Source organism: Corvus kubaryi, unplaced genomic scaffold (genome assembly GCF_017639235.1).
Source record: "Corvus kubaryi isolate FWS band 111438036 unplaced genomic scaffold, C.kubaryi_AGA036_p1.0 133, whole genome shotgun sequence".
Taxonomy (NCBI): Eukaryota; Metazoa; Chordata; class Aves; order Passeriformes; family Corvidae; genus Corvus; species Corvus kubaryi.
The window spans coordinates 10,271,927-10,284,795 of NW_024580667.1; the positions used below are offsets into that span (position 1 = coordinate 10,271,927).

Genomic DNA, 12,869 nt, shown 5'->3' on the forward strand with positions numbered 1-12,869 from the left:
CAGCTGAGGTGTGTACCTGTGCTTTATTCTGTTATCAAACACAGAGTGTTTCTGATTGCAGAAAAAGTCAGAGCTCAGGTCGGGAGAGGTGCATCTCCCAGTGCTGCGCTGGTGTTGGGCTGTGCTCCCGCCCCAGAGCCCATATCCACTGTCTTCAACCGTACACCCTCTCCTCCACAAGCTCCTTGTGGGGACAAGTCTGAGCTCCTGATGGGTTCTGAAGCCCTCCATCAAGGTTGTATTTACCAAAAACCAGCCGGACAGCAAACAAAACTTAGCCAAGCCTTGGGGGGAGAAAAAAGAGTCCTGGGAGAGAATCTCTCCTGGATGGTGAAGTTAGAGCCTGCTTTGAGTTTGCAGTGAGATTAAACATGAGCAGCAGGCACGGTGCTGCTTTGCTGCTTGGTTTCAGACAGGAGCTGAGGCCTTCCTTTAAATTGCAGCCACTTCTCTGAAACCTGAGTTTGAAAAAAAAAAAAAAAAAAAAAGGAAAGGGAAAAAAACCCATTTAAGCAATCCTGCCCAGGCAAGCAAAACAACCGGGCACAGCCGAGTCTGTTGCGTGAGGTGAATGATTTAAAGCCGGCAGGTTTCATCCCTCGGCGCTGCCGTCCGTCGGTCCCTGTGAGCGCTCCCGCTCAGCTTTTGCTCCCCGAGGGATGCGGAGGGAGAGCCCCGGGAGGCGAGCGCTGTGAGGAGGAAGCTTGTGCAAGCCGAAGGAAGTAAAGCTTCTGGTCAGCTCAAAGATAAGGAGGCACGACTCACACCCCTGGGCTGGCCTCCAGCCCGGGGCAGCGCTGCCTGGCGGGGAATTACGCCGAGCTTTCCCGAGTCCCTCTCCGTACGGAGGTGGTGCTTTCCCTGAGCTGACACCTCCGCTTCCCGCGGGCCAGGCTCTAGGACGGCGACTCTCCTCCCAAGACAAAACACCGCCTGCAGGAATGCAGTAAAGCCCCCACACGCTTTTTCGGAGGAAAAGTTTGCACTGGCTTTTTTGAATTATATGGACAGCGAAGGCTCTTTACAAGAAGAGGGGAGGGGGAAGGGTTGTTTTCCTCACATATATTTTGTTTTAACTTATGTAGACAAAAAAAGCCTCCTTCCATGCCGTCGCTATGGCTACGGCCCGGATCATTGTGCAGGAGCCTGTGAACAGGAAAAGGCCAAGCGGAGAGGGGGCGGCGAGCCCGGCGCTCCCTCTGCTCCCAGCCGGGGACGGTGCTGACGCATCCTCCGGCCGCAAGTTTGTCCAAGGCCACCCTTCTGTCCCCTCCCGATGGGAGTGAGGAAACTCTGCCATTGCGAAATGTTCGCCGGCTGCCTCAGCCTGAGGAGAACTTCCCGGGGCATGAGTTTGAGGGGGAGAGCGAGGAGGAGCTTTGCACCTCAGCTCCCTGGAGATGTTACCAGCGCTGGTAACACTCGCTCCCTAACTCTTCCCCGCAGGCAGGCTCGCTAAAGCAGGGGAACAGGGCAGCGCTGGCTGACCTGCAGGCCACACGCCAGCCCTGTGCCTCTGCTGTGATGGGCTCCCACTGGTGGGACACCAGTGACCAGCTCACAGCCAGCTGGTATTGCTCAGCCCCCATCCGTATGCTGGCACTCAGCTTGGCGGTGTGATTGTGGTCCTGGAACCGAGGAAAGTCATGCCAGGTGAGGTTTCTCCAGCATCTAAAGCCACAGAAAACACTCTGCTGTATGTCTCAATTGTAGTTCCAGAGTCGCTTTGGTCCTCCCGTAGCTTGAGAAAAAGTTATTGAGGGGATTTAAAATTGGTCTTTTCTTGACCCATGGCATTACCACATCACTGTTGGAGAGTCAATCTTACCAAAACTGTGAGAATATTTCTGCTGGCTTTAAAAACCCTGCCTCTTAGTAGGATCTCAGCAAAAGTCACATCTGAACAGTTGGTCCCTGTATGTCCTTTCACATGTGAATGTTTAAAATTATCCCCACTGGCTAGAAAAGTCTTCTCATTTAGCACTGCCTCACTTGTTTTCTGTGACTCCCTGAGAATCCATTCCATCAGAATTTTAGAAAATGCAATGGTAAGCCACATTGGCAGAAGATGAACAAGATATGATAAACAATTTTAAATTGATTGAAAATTTGACTAAGCTGCTTACTTTCCTAATTATAATGCCTAATTAGTTAGCTTGTTCCATTCAGTCATGCAGCTTTGATAGCTTTATTGTGCTCCAGAAGTCTGGGGCCTGAGATTTAAGCAGGCCTGCCCTAGATATCTAATGAACTGTTAATTTCAAAATAAAAACACTCTTAAACTGCTCTACTAGCAATCACCTTCTGGTCTGATACATGGAGCCAGAAGCACCAGCTTAAAATAACTTCCAAACAGATTGTACTAGGACTGAGATGCAGTGGGTATGAGATGAGTAGGTTAATGTAGCTCACAGAGTAACCAGTGAAGTTACTACATCTTTACCAAGGAGAAGATACACCACCCTGATGCTCAGTGAGAGCTGCTGGAGACCATCTCCTCTTTCCCATTCTGCCTCCATCACCAGCTCTTGAGCTGGTTCCTTGGGTAGGCTTGTTCTCACTTCCTTTGGCCTGCTGAATTCCAGAAGAGTACAGGCTCAGCAAGGGTAGGGAGGTTTGTAGCCTGGCATTTAATCTTTGGCCAAGTGAGAAACACATTTCCACTCCCCTTGAGTAGAAGAGGGATTTGAACCTCAGGCTCCTGTGTGTGGTATGAATGCTGCCACAGCTTCTGAGGTGCTGCACCGGGGCAGTCCTGGAAAGGGATGTTTCTTATGCAGAACCTGACCTGCTCAATCAAAGTAATTTTTGTGACAGATTCCATTCTCAGTCCAGCTGGAGTTAGACCAGATAAGCACTGGAACCATATCACAGAATCATAGAATGGTTTGGGTTGGAAGGGACCTCACAGACTATCTTGTTCCAACCTCCTCCATGGTCAGGGATGCCACCCAGTAGACCACGCTGCTCAAAGCCCCATCCAGCCTTGCCTTGAATGCGTCCAGCAATGAGACATTCACAACTCTGGGCAACCAGTTCCAGTGCCTCACCATCCTCACAGTAAAACTTTCTTCTTATGAGCCAGTCTAAACCTGTTCTCCTACAGCTTAAAGCCCTCTTACCCCTGAGAAAAGTCCCTCTCCAGCTTTCCATAGCCCCTTTAGGTACTGGAAAGCTGCTAGGTCTCCCTGGAGCCTCCTCTTCTCCAGGCTGAGAAGCTACAACTCTCTGAGTCTGTGTTCATGAGAGGGGTGCTCCAGCCCTCTGATCATCATCACGGCCTTCTCTGGACTCACTCCAGCAGATCCACATCCTTCTGATGTTGGGAACCCCAGGGCCGGATGCAGCACTCTGGATGGGTCTCACCAGAGTGGAGCAGAGGGGCAGAGTCCCCTCCCTGGCCCTGCTGCCCATGGTGCTTTGGATGCAGTCCTCAGGGTTGGTTTTCTGGGCTGTGAGTGCACATTACCAAGACACTGTTGAGCTCCTTGTCCACCAATACCCCCAAGGAAGAGCTACCTTCTGCTCTCTTCCAAGAGCTCCTGTATTTTTTATTAGTGCTCTCACTCTTGAAGCAACAGCTGACAACCAAAGCTCATACCCTGGGCAGAGCTGACACACTGCTGACTACACATCAGCTAAAAACAAAACAGAAAATAAGAATAGTTTCACACACAGCTCTCTCTTTGCCCTAGGTAGTGATACCTTAATCTTAAAATCAGTTCAGCATTTCCCACTGCTGAAGCAGCCACTTCCCACTACTCTCTAGGATGAGGAAACATCTTCCATGCAATCCATGATTTATGGAGTGACCAGCAGGATTAAAACCTTGTTTAATTAAACCAGTTTATGTTACAATGCAGCTAAGTCTCTTCCCTTCCTTTGAAGTGAAAGTAGTGCTGGCCAAAAAAATCCTTTTATTGCAGGGTTACCAGAGAGCAAGAGGAGAGCAGCAGAAAGCTTGCATGCATCCACTTTCACCATCAACTTATGAGAAGGGCAAATACAGTACTGTGAAGTTGTTAATTTGTTTCAAAGACAACTCAAAATTGATGAGCAGCATTATTTTCACCTATTGCTGTGCAAAGGCGTAAACACACAGGGATGGTTTTCCCTCTTACAGCTCAACACAGCCACTGAAGCTCAGCAGAAATGCTGAACCAGACCTGGTATCAGGTACAGAAACAGAAGCCACCAGAAGCACGCAATTTTGGTGCTTTAAGAATCACATAATAGAGCTTTTTGTGTAGTTTGTAAATATACTTTCATTCCGTGCGACCAGTCAAACCCACTTTTTGTTACTTAGGCTTTGAAATCACACCAGGATGCATCTTTCCCTTCAAGGCTATGCCCTTCCAACTGAGGTGCTCTGCAGGTAACTGAAGTCCCAAGCTCCAGACTTTCTGGAACAGCTGTCCAGAGAGCAGAAACCTAATTTAGGGACTCCAACTGCACCTAAAAATGTATGTCACAAGCCAGGATGCCCCACACCACACAGGAAGCAGGGGTTGATATCAAACCCTTTCCAATACTCAGGTGCTCAGAACCTTGCCATGCCCCACAGGCACACAAGTGCACTGGGACCATGGTAAATCATTTCACTTGTGAGAAGGTTGAAGTAAATTGAGTCTTTTATTAATTTGTGTATTATTTGACAGAAAACTTTATGTGAAAATGAAAAGTCAAAACTATGGCCATGAAGTGAAAACACTATTTTATTTTTATAAAAGGCAATAATTAAAACAAACCCTACCAGTGTGTACATTGTACACATTTCAATGACACTTACAAGAATGAAGTTTCCATATACAAGGATTACAAGCCCACACTGGTAAAGGATGCACACAAGCACATACTGAACTTCACAGATGCCTCAACTCCAGATCACAGTACCAATTACTCTATGACCACACCTGCACTGTCATTATTAGCATCCACACTACTTTATTCCACTACAGACTGTACATACACAGAAAGCAAGGAGTTTATTCAGAGAGCACATATATTCACAGAAACAAATTATTTGCTGGAATAATCTCTCACTCTTCTGCTGCCATCTTCAAGAGATACTCTTTGTCAATCTTGAAGAGCCTCCAGCCCTCCTCAGTGGACAGATCCGAGGCGCCCCTTCTCTTGTAGAACCTGATGGAGGGTTCGTTCCACTCCGCGACGAGGAAGTGCATGCTGCTGCAGCGGCACTTCACAGCCACCTGCAAAGCCAACGCCACACAGTCACAGCCCCCCGAGACAGCCCCAGGGACAACCGGCCACATTACTCAGCAGCTGTGTATCACCACAAGTCATTGAGTTCATTCCAGCAGCCACTGCAGCATTTCTCAAAGTCTACCAGACTCCAGGCAATGTTTTAAGCCATCTAGAGTCCTGCCACCTCCTTTAATTCTTGTTTAGACTTAGCACTTTGACATACCTGACTCAAGTTCTTCAGAATCTCTGACCCAATACCAAGTCCTAAAAAAACCCAAAAAACAAGAAACTTAAGTTTTAAATCTACAGAAGCCCTATGGGTAGCAACTCATCTAATTCTGCAATAGGTACCTCTGTACTCAGCCATCACATAAAAATCTTCAAGGTACAGCAGTTTTCCAATCCATGGATCATAAGTGAAGTAATACATGGCAAAGCCCACGACACATGTTTCTGAAACAAACAGTGTAACTTCAGCTAGTCAGAATTTAAAAGGCAAAAATATTAGGTCTTACATGCATGTTTAAACATACAGATTCTCTGGTACATGCAGACATTTGATACTAGGTTACAATTAAAAATGAAGCTTGCAAGTAAACACACAATTGAAAATACAAGTTCTGACAAATTTGTATCAACCTAGTAAAAAAAGATTGCCCTGTCCGTACCCTGAAATCCTCAAAATCATAGTAAGTGTTAACACAGCTTTTTTTCCACAAAATAATGCACACCTGATTAATTACTGATTAATTTCCAGTCTGGAATACAAGTAAGAACTTCACACAGCAGCTCACAATCTGGATGATTGCCCCAGCTCTGCTTCCTTAGGAATAGTCTGTCAAACCCTGAGGAACACTGATCTTTCTGTGTACATTCCTCAGTAACTACTGTGCCAGAAGGCCTATTTACAGGCCACCTTTACAGCAGCGTTTCAAGCACTTCCACTTATGCTTCCACTGAGAGCATCACGCTGTTTTCTTTACCTTCAACACCATGAAGTCAAGGGAAGCAAAGCTACAGCTTCAATTATAACTCTGTGGCTCAAGAGAGAAGAAAAACCAACTCTTCCAACAACAGCCCACTCAAACAAACCCTGAGTATTTTAACTACATCTGCCATAACACTCTGCACATACTGTAAGAGAAGCGTGCAAACAGGTTTCTGTCATCTACTGTGTCTTTGGTAAAGGTTTGGGAATAGCACTTGTCCCTGTAGACCTTACCTCTTATTATGATCATCTACTTTATTGTGTAACGGATCTTTTAGTTACCTCCCCGCCCATCCATGTACACAGAAGGGCCATGTACATGGCGAAGCTAGAGACTGTAACCTGAAGATTGGGGACAAATTAAAGAAAAAAATGTGATTCAATAGAATTACATAAAGGTAAGTCAGGGTCAAATAAGAAAAGCCATTTAATTAATTGGAGTCAAGCACATTATGTTATACCTGATCTCCCATGCTTCCAGGATTAGCAACCACTTCAGCAGAGTATCAGTGTACATTACTGAATTTTAGCAGTTAACCTACTCCTCCTACCCCAGTCCACTGGTGGAACCTTATCTACAATCATTAATATTACGCAAATGATGCTTCTGTGTACTTAGCGTCCAAAAATAAGTATCAGGAAGTCTCACCTTCAGACGACCACTGGTCTTTCGGCACTTCTGCAACCAGACAATGGTAGAAAGGGTGCTCGCCAAAACCATCCTCAAGCAGCTCTGGAAAAGCAGAATACACGCGCAGCTGAGCCACAGGCGCTGTCACTCAGCCGCCAACCGGGTGAGCTCTTGCAGCCTCCGTACCTTTCTCAGTTAGGACCACTTGGTCCTCCATGTCCTCGTATTTCGCCAGTTCCTGGAAGAGAAGGAGATTGTGAGCAGCCTCTCTCCGCCCCCCCGCCCTTGCGCAACAGCTTGTTTTGCTCCGGCAGCGGGCAGCGCTGATCCCCCGCGCCCCGCCCGCACCTTGATCAGTCGCAGCAGGTCGGGACAGTCCTCGGGACGCGCGGCGCGGATACTGAACGAGGCCATTTTCGGCGACGCTTCCCCCTGCGGCCCCCTCGGCTGACGAGTCCCCGGTGTGTGAACAGGAGGAGAAGCTGCTTCTTCATTCGTGTCCCGGGCGCGGCGGCCACCTGCGGTCAGTCAGGCTGCGAGCATGTCCCGGCGGCGTTCGGCTGCTGGCGGTCCCGGCTCGCTACCGCTGCTTCCCCGGCTCGGAGAGTGCGGCTCACTTTCGTCGGCCGCCTCATTTATAGACGTTCTCGCCCCGCCTCCCCGCCCACCAGCCAATAGGAGCGCCCCTCGTGCTCGCCCTCAGCCAATGGCCGCGCCCCTCCCCGGAATCCTGCCCGGGCCTGCCAGCAACAGCTGCGGCCGTCTCGTGACTCTCCCTCCCCCTCCCGCGCGGGGCGCCCCCTGGCGGAGCGGGGCGAGACCCCGCCCGCTCTCCCTGGGCGGCGCCGGCGGGGCGGCGGGACCGGCCCTCAGGGACCCCCCCCCCTCAGGGACCCCCCTCCTCAGGGACCCCCCCCTCAGGGACCCCCGGCACCGCCTCTCCCGGCACCGACTGCCGCGGGACCCCGAGAACCGGGCCCGACATTGCCCTCGGCTCGGGGCTCTCCCTGCGCGGGTACTGTGTTAGGAGCCGTGGCGCCGCCCTTGCCGCAGAGCGTGGGGCGGCACTGGGGGCACTTCGTGCACCGCGGTGGGGAGAGAGAAAAAAAGTCGCAGTATTTGCGGGAAACACGGATCAGTGATCCGTATCCAAGGCCGGGCGCGGGGGACCGTGTCTAGCACCAAGGTACGCCCCCGGACAGGAACGTCCTTAAGGAAATAGGGTCAAACCACTGAAGTTTAACCTTGGGGTTGGGACGTTTCCCAGTCTGGCACACGCACCGTAACCCGCCTGACTGGAGGAAAAGGGATTGTGCTGGGAGAAGCACAAAGGAGTAGATTTAAAGCAGGGGGATCTGGTAGTAGTCTGCCTAAGAGAGGATGCGATGCCATCCCGATGGAGGTATGGCTGTCACTGAGGAGAGAGGTGGGTGTGATGAGGAAAATTCCATCTGGGTAGACTCAAAAAACATGACTTTAGAGTACGAGAGGATGGAGGAGTTATCCTCAGCCCTGTGCTTCCTCTGGGTATTACCTAGAGATACTGCTGTATGCTGAGGAACGAGCTGGGTCATAATCTAGATGAGCATGTGGTCGGTCCATGGACCTACCAGCTGGGCCACCCAGAGAAGTACAAGTCTTTGCCATATGCGTGGTTTTCTTTTCACCCTCTTCTATTAGATGTGCCACTATCATGTCCATTCTTAGATATTGTAAAGGAGCTCTTAATCTTAAATCTATCTTAGTCTGAATTGTTTTAAGAATGGTTTGGGATATGGGAAGGCACTAAGTCATGCTGCTGACTTTCACAATACACCCCCCATTTTTCAGTGTATCCAAGAAGCTACAAGGCTGGCCTTAGACAGAGGGTCCAGCACGGAACATGATACTGCAAGAGGATTGTATAAAGAAAGGTGTATAAAGTGTGTGTTCAGGTGGCTGGTGTTAGCACGCAGTGGAAAGTGCCTGAAGGCCTGGAAGAGTAATTTAGGATTTATGCAAACACCCTAACTGGCTCAGTTTACCCTCTACTGGAGCAAGAATAGAGATGCCCAAAGAACAGAAGCATTTCCAAATCACTAAGCAACAGCCAGTGGCTAGTAGTAGAAAAGTTAAAATTTATTTCATGGGTTGTGAGTCTGGAAATCACTCAGGACAGGGCATTTGGTAGGGAGACTGAATCTGAAGAAACTACCAAAGAACAGACTCAGTCTAACTACATACCTTTAATGAATACAGATTTTTTTCATTCCCTAGAGATGATTAGACTGAGATCAGAAATGGGGAATACTGTCTCTGTGAAAGACAACAGCCTTTGTGTTGTCTCAACTCTCTTTGTTTTGCATTTCACAAAGAGGAAGTCACACTATCAGGAAACCTACTGCTGTGTAAGAACAAAAAGTGCCTGGTTTCTTTCTTCTCAAGTCAGAAAAGTCACATGATTTAGAAATTGAAGTCTCAGCAAAAAAGACCCAAACATTTTCTCCCTCGGCTGTTTTTGAAAATCCTGCTTTAACTTGCTCAGAAATATGCTGATATTGTGTTGCCCCAGTTAATACAGTTCACCAGATTTAGCTTTCAAATTCACAAGGCAGAAGGAAAAAAATACTAAAAAATTTCATGAAGTGTCAAAAAAAGTTTTATGAAACAACAGGAAATAGAGAGAATTCAGGGAAAAAAAGAGGAAAACTAAAAATTTCTTCTCTAGATCTCAGAGACTATAGTACAACTATTTAGTTATGTATTACTAGGGATATTTTTTCCAGAATAAGTAAGTTTATTAAGAATGGTGAGAATATTTTACAAAAAGGTTCTAAAAGAACTCAGTTTGTGAATTAATCAGACTGATGGGGCATGTGTTTTACAGCTTCTTCCTTTTGTCTCAGGTCTGTTGGTCTTTGAGCAGGTTTCATGTCATCTTGACACAGCTGAGGCCAATGATGAAATCTCTAATGACCTGCACAGGGCTTGGATTTTATCCTTCAGTGGTCACAGCCTGTTGATCTGCCCTCTTCTCCAAGGAATGTGTAGTGGCAAGTCTCCTGAAAAGGATCAAGGTTTTTTTCAAATTGTGCAAATATGTGTGCTGGTAGGTAGTTAGCAAACGTTTTTAAGGTAAACCAAGGTTGAAATAATCTGTTATAATGAAAAATGCACTGAAGTCTAGATTAGCTCACTCCTGTACCAGCCAACAGCTTCTTCCATGCGGAACCTGCTGACTGTGAATCCATCTGCATTTCCACCAGGAGGGTTGGACTTTGGTGTTTGAGAAGGTAAAATGGTTAGAACTATCTAAAATGTGCATCATTCCTATTATTCTTACTGTATCTTCTCCCTAAATATTACTCATAAGAGAAACAGAAAAATTTGTGCAAAACAGCAAGCAGCAGTTTCTTTTTTAGCATGCAACAGGAACTTTTATAAACAGGAACTTTTATAAACAGGAACTTTTATAAACAGCTGGTAATAAAAGCACATGGAGCTCAGTAGTGACTGAGGCAGTTTTCCCCACATCCTGCCCAGAGACAGAGGTCTTTTCTAGTCTGAAGATACAGGAAATAGCCAAGACAGTTCCCCCAGATCCTTTCACGGCAATGCAACTTAACAATTTACTCAGAGAGTTATGGGACCTTATCTGCACTTGTATCAAAACCATGTTTTTATTTGCATCTAAATTTTCTAATGCTCTCTTTCCTTGGAGCATGGACAGAAAGGCTCAAAGTGGGCACCAGTTTTCTTTCTGTACTGTTCAGATAATCAAACTCTCTTCCTGTTTTAATTTTTGATTTCCTCCTTCGCTGGGAAGATTCCTTGCATTCCTGTATGAATGCCTCTTTCATGCCTCAGAGGTTCTCTGTTTGTAATAAATAAGAGAAAAACTCCTTATTCCACATTAAAATGTAGCGAGTTAATGATTTTTGATTGTGCTATTAAATATTTCCAAGTATTTAAATCCAAGTTGTATGTCCTGTCAAATCTCTGGAGCAAAATACAGAAAATGCAGTTAATACTCAGTATTGACCTGTAATTTTTTGATGATTTTGGACATCTGGGATTCTCTTAAAATTTTCAACTGAATATTTTCTTCCTAGTACTTAGACCTTGCATTGATATTTATGAGTTCACAGTTGCTTCTGATATCTTTTTCAAGCCACTTAAAATTACAGTTTATCAACACTAGGCTGTACAGAGAAAAAAATATTACTATCTGTCAGAATAGTACAAATACGAAATAAATACTGCATGAGCACTGCTCAGAATTCAGGGCAAATGCAAAATTAACAGTTTCACATAATAAAGCTACATGAATTTCCATATGCTGGCAATAAAATGACCATAATTTTTCTTTATTATCTTTGAAAACATATTTTAGGTCATTAGAACCCTATTCCTGTAGGCTAATACTTTTTTTCTGTCATTTGTAATTATGCAGTTTAATGAATTTAGGATTTAGACATAACTAATTATCTGCCTGAATCCACAAATCATCTATATCATGTGTGCAAATGATTTGGGGTATAAAAGTTATAGAAATAAATGTTGGGAAAAATCCAGCCAGGCCTCAGTTTTGGATACAGTAGAAGTATTGTATCTGGATACAGTAGAAGTCCCTTTGGCTCTGACCCTGCATTGTCAGAGGGAAATATCTCAGGCTTTAAAAAGAAATCTACGAAATCTAAATTTTTCCTTATAACTAATGGGGTTTGCACAATGAGTAGATGTTTTTGTTATTTGTCACAGTTACAGTTTTGGCTTTGGCACAGTCTTCTGCAGTGTTCAGAAGTGATTCTTTTCATGGTGCCTTGATTTTTGAACCTTCAGCACACATGCATACCAGGTTTCCACATTTTTTTTTCCATGACCAGATGAGCGAGAAGCTTTGCAATAGCGCCCTCAGCTCTTTCATGGAATCACAGAATGGTTTCAGTTGGAAGGGACTTTAAAGACCATCTGGTTTTCAGGTGTTACCCTTACAAGTAATGAATACTCTGGTGAATGTACCTTCTGTTTGTCAGAATGTGTTTTCTCATATCCTCATCCAATCTTGCTGGTGTCTTTGCTAAGTCTTCAGCAAGGGGTGCTTAACAACTTCATTGCTAACTTGTACCTTCTATATGCACTGTTTTGCTGGCAAGTTGAAATGGCCAGTGAGAACCACAGACATTCTGGTTGGTGTGGAAGTCATGGGCTGCACCTGGACACATGTATATATCCCAGTCCCCAGGAGGTACAGACATGGTTACAGTAGGTGCTCTGGTCCTTATGGGCTCTGTGGTGTCTTGGTGCAGAGCCGGGGCTGCCCCTCTGCCACACGTGCCAGTGCAGGCCCCATGTCATCTCTGCTCTAAGTTTCTTCAGCTCCCAGGAATAAAAAAATTCTGATTAATTGAACTCGTTGGTCATTTGACTGTGGAAAGCACACAGCTTGTTTAACACAGCTGTATTTTCACAGAATCACAGAATAAGGTTGGAAAAGACCTCTGAGATCATAGAGTCCAACCTGTGACTGAACACCATGTCACTAGACCATGCTACTGAGTGCCACATCCACTCTTTCCTTAAACATTTCCAGGGACGGTGACTCCAGCACCTCTCTGGGCAGTCCATTTCAATGTCTAAGCACCCTTTCTGTGAAGAAATTCCTCCTACGTAATGTCCAACCTAAACCTCCCCAGGCGCAGTTTAAGATTGTCCTCTCGTCCTGTCTCTGGTTGCGTGGGAGAAGAGGCTGACCCCACCTGGCTACACTCTCCTTTCAGGGAATTGTAGAGAGTGATAGCGTCACTCTTCAAGATCTTAAGATCAGAAAATTCCGAGGCTCTCAGCTACCTTCCGTAGCAGTGCCACCCAGGGACGGGCCGGGGCAGGAGGCCGTGTTTCCCCACGGCCGTGTGACGGCTCGGGGCGCGCCTCAGGGCTCTGGGCACAGCGCCCAGCTGAGCGCCGCCAGCCCGCCTTCCTCACGGTACAGTGGGAAAACGGAGCATTAAAAAGAAAAGATCACGATGCCTATTAAAAGCACGTCCCGGCAGGGCCCGCCCGCTC

The 12,869-nt window shown here is 46.6% G+C and overlaps 1 protein-coding gene and 2 long non-coding RNA genes across 4 annotated transcripts in view; all 3 read right to left on the bottom strand.

Annotated features, from left to right (window-relative positions):
* The window catches only part of LOC121668358, an 18,736-nt gene extending 16,668 nt beyond the window's left edge, over nt 1–2,068 (bottom strand). The window contains exon 1 of one of the 2 annotated variants that reach the window (XR_006017352.1): nt 17–2,044. This is a non-coding gene — a long non-coding RNA (uncharacterized LOC121668358). Of the gene's footprint in view, nt 1–16 lie in introns of both variants that reach the window. The other variant, XR_006017351.1, reaches the window with a different exon arrangement.
* A 2,629-nt stretch (nt 2,069–4,697) lies between these two features.
* SAT1 (spermidine/spermine N1-acetyltransferase 1) lies at nt 4,698–7,431 on the bottom strand. The gene is made up of 6 exons (XM_042036241.1): nt 7,173–7,431; nt 7,011–7,062; nt 6,843–6,926; nt 5,557–5,658; nt 5,429–5,469; nt 4,698–5,210 (listed from the first exon to the last, which is right to left on the bottom strand). The coding sequence occupies exons 1-6, from the start codon at nt 7,236–7,238 to the stop codon at nt 5,040–5,042; spliced, it is 516 nt and encodes a 171-aa protein (XP_041892175.1). The 5' UTR covers nt 7,239–7,431; the 3' UTR covers nt 4,698–5,039.
* Nucleotides 7,432–8,921: 1,490 nt separating this feature from the next.
* On the bottom strand, nt 8,922–12,801 carry LOC121668427. The gene is made up of 2 exons (XR_006017371.1): nt 12,654–12,801; nt 8,922–9,865 (listed from the first exon to the last, which is right to left on the bottom strand). It is a non-coding gene; the product is annotated as an uncharacterized LOC121668427 (long non-coding RNA).
* Between the last annotated feature and the right edge of the window lie 68 nt (nt 12,802–12,869).

Excerpts from the sequence above, each read along its gene's own strand:
- SAT1 (XM_042036241.1), bottom strand. The coding sequence starts at position 7,238 with ATGGCCTCGTTCAGTATCCGCGCCGCGCGTCCCGAGGACTGTCCCGAC. Across the intron at positions 6,927-7,010 it reads AGTGGTCCTAACTGAGAAAG|AGCTGCTTGAGGATGGTTTT; the intron begins GTACGGAGGCTG and ends CTGCTTTTCCAG. Across the intron at positions 5,659-6,842 it reads AGACCAGTGGTCGTCTGAAG|AAACATGTGTCGTGGGCTTT; the intron begins GTGAGACTTCCT and ends TGTTTGTTTCAG.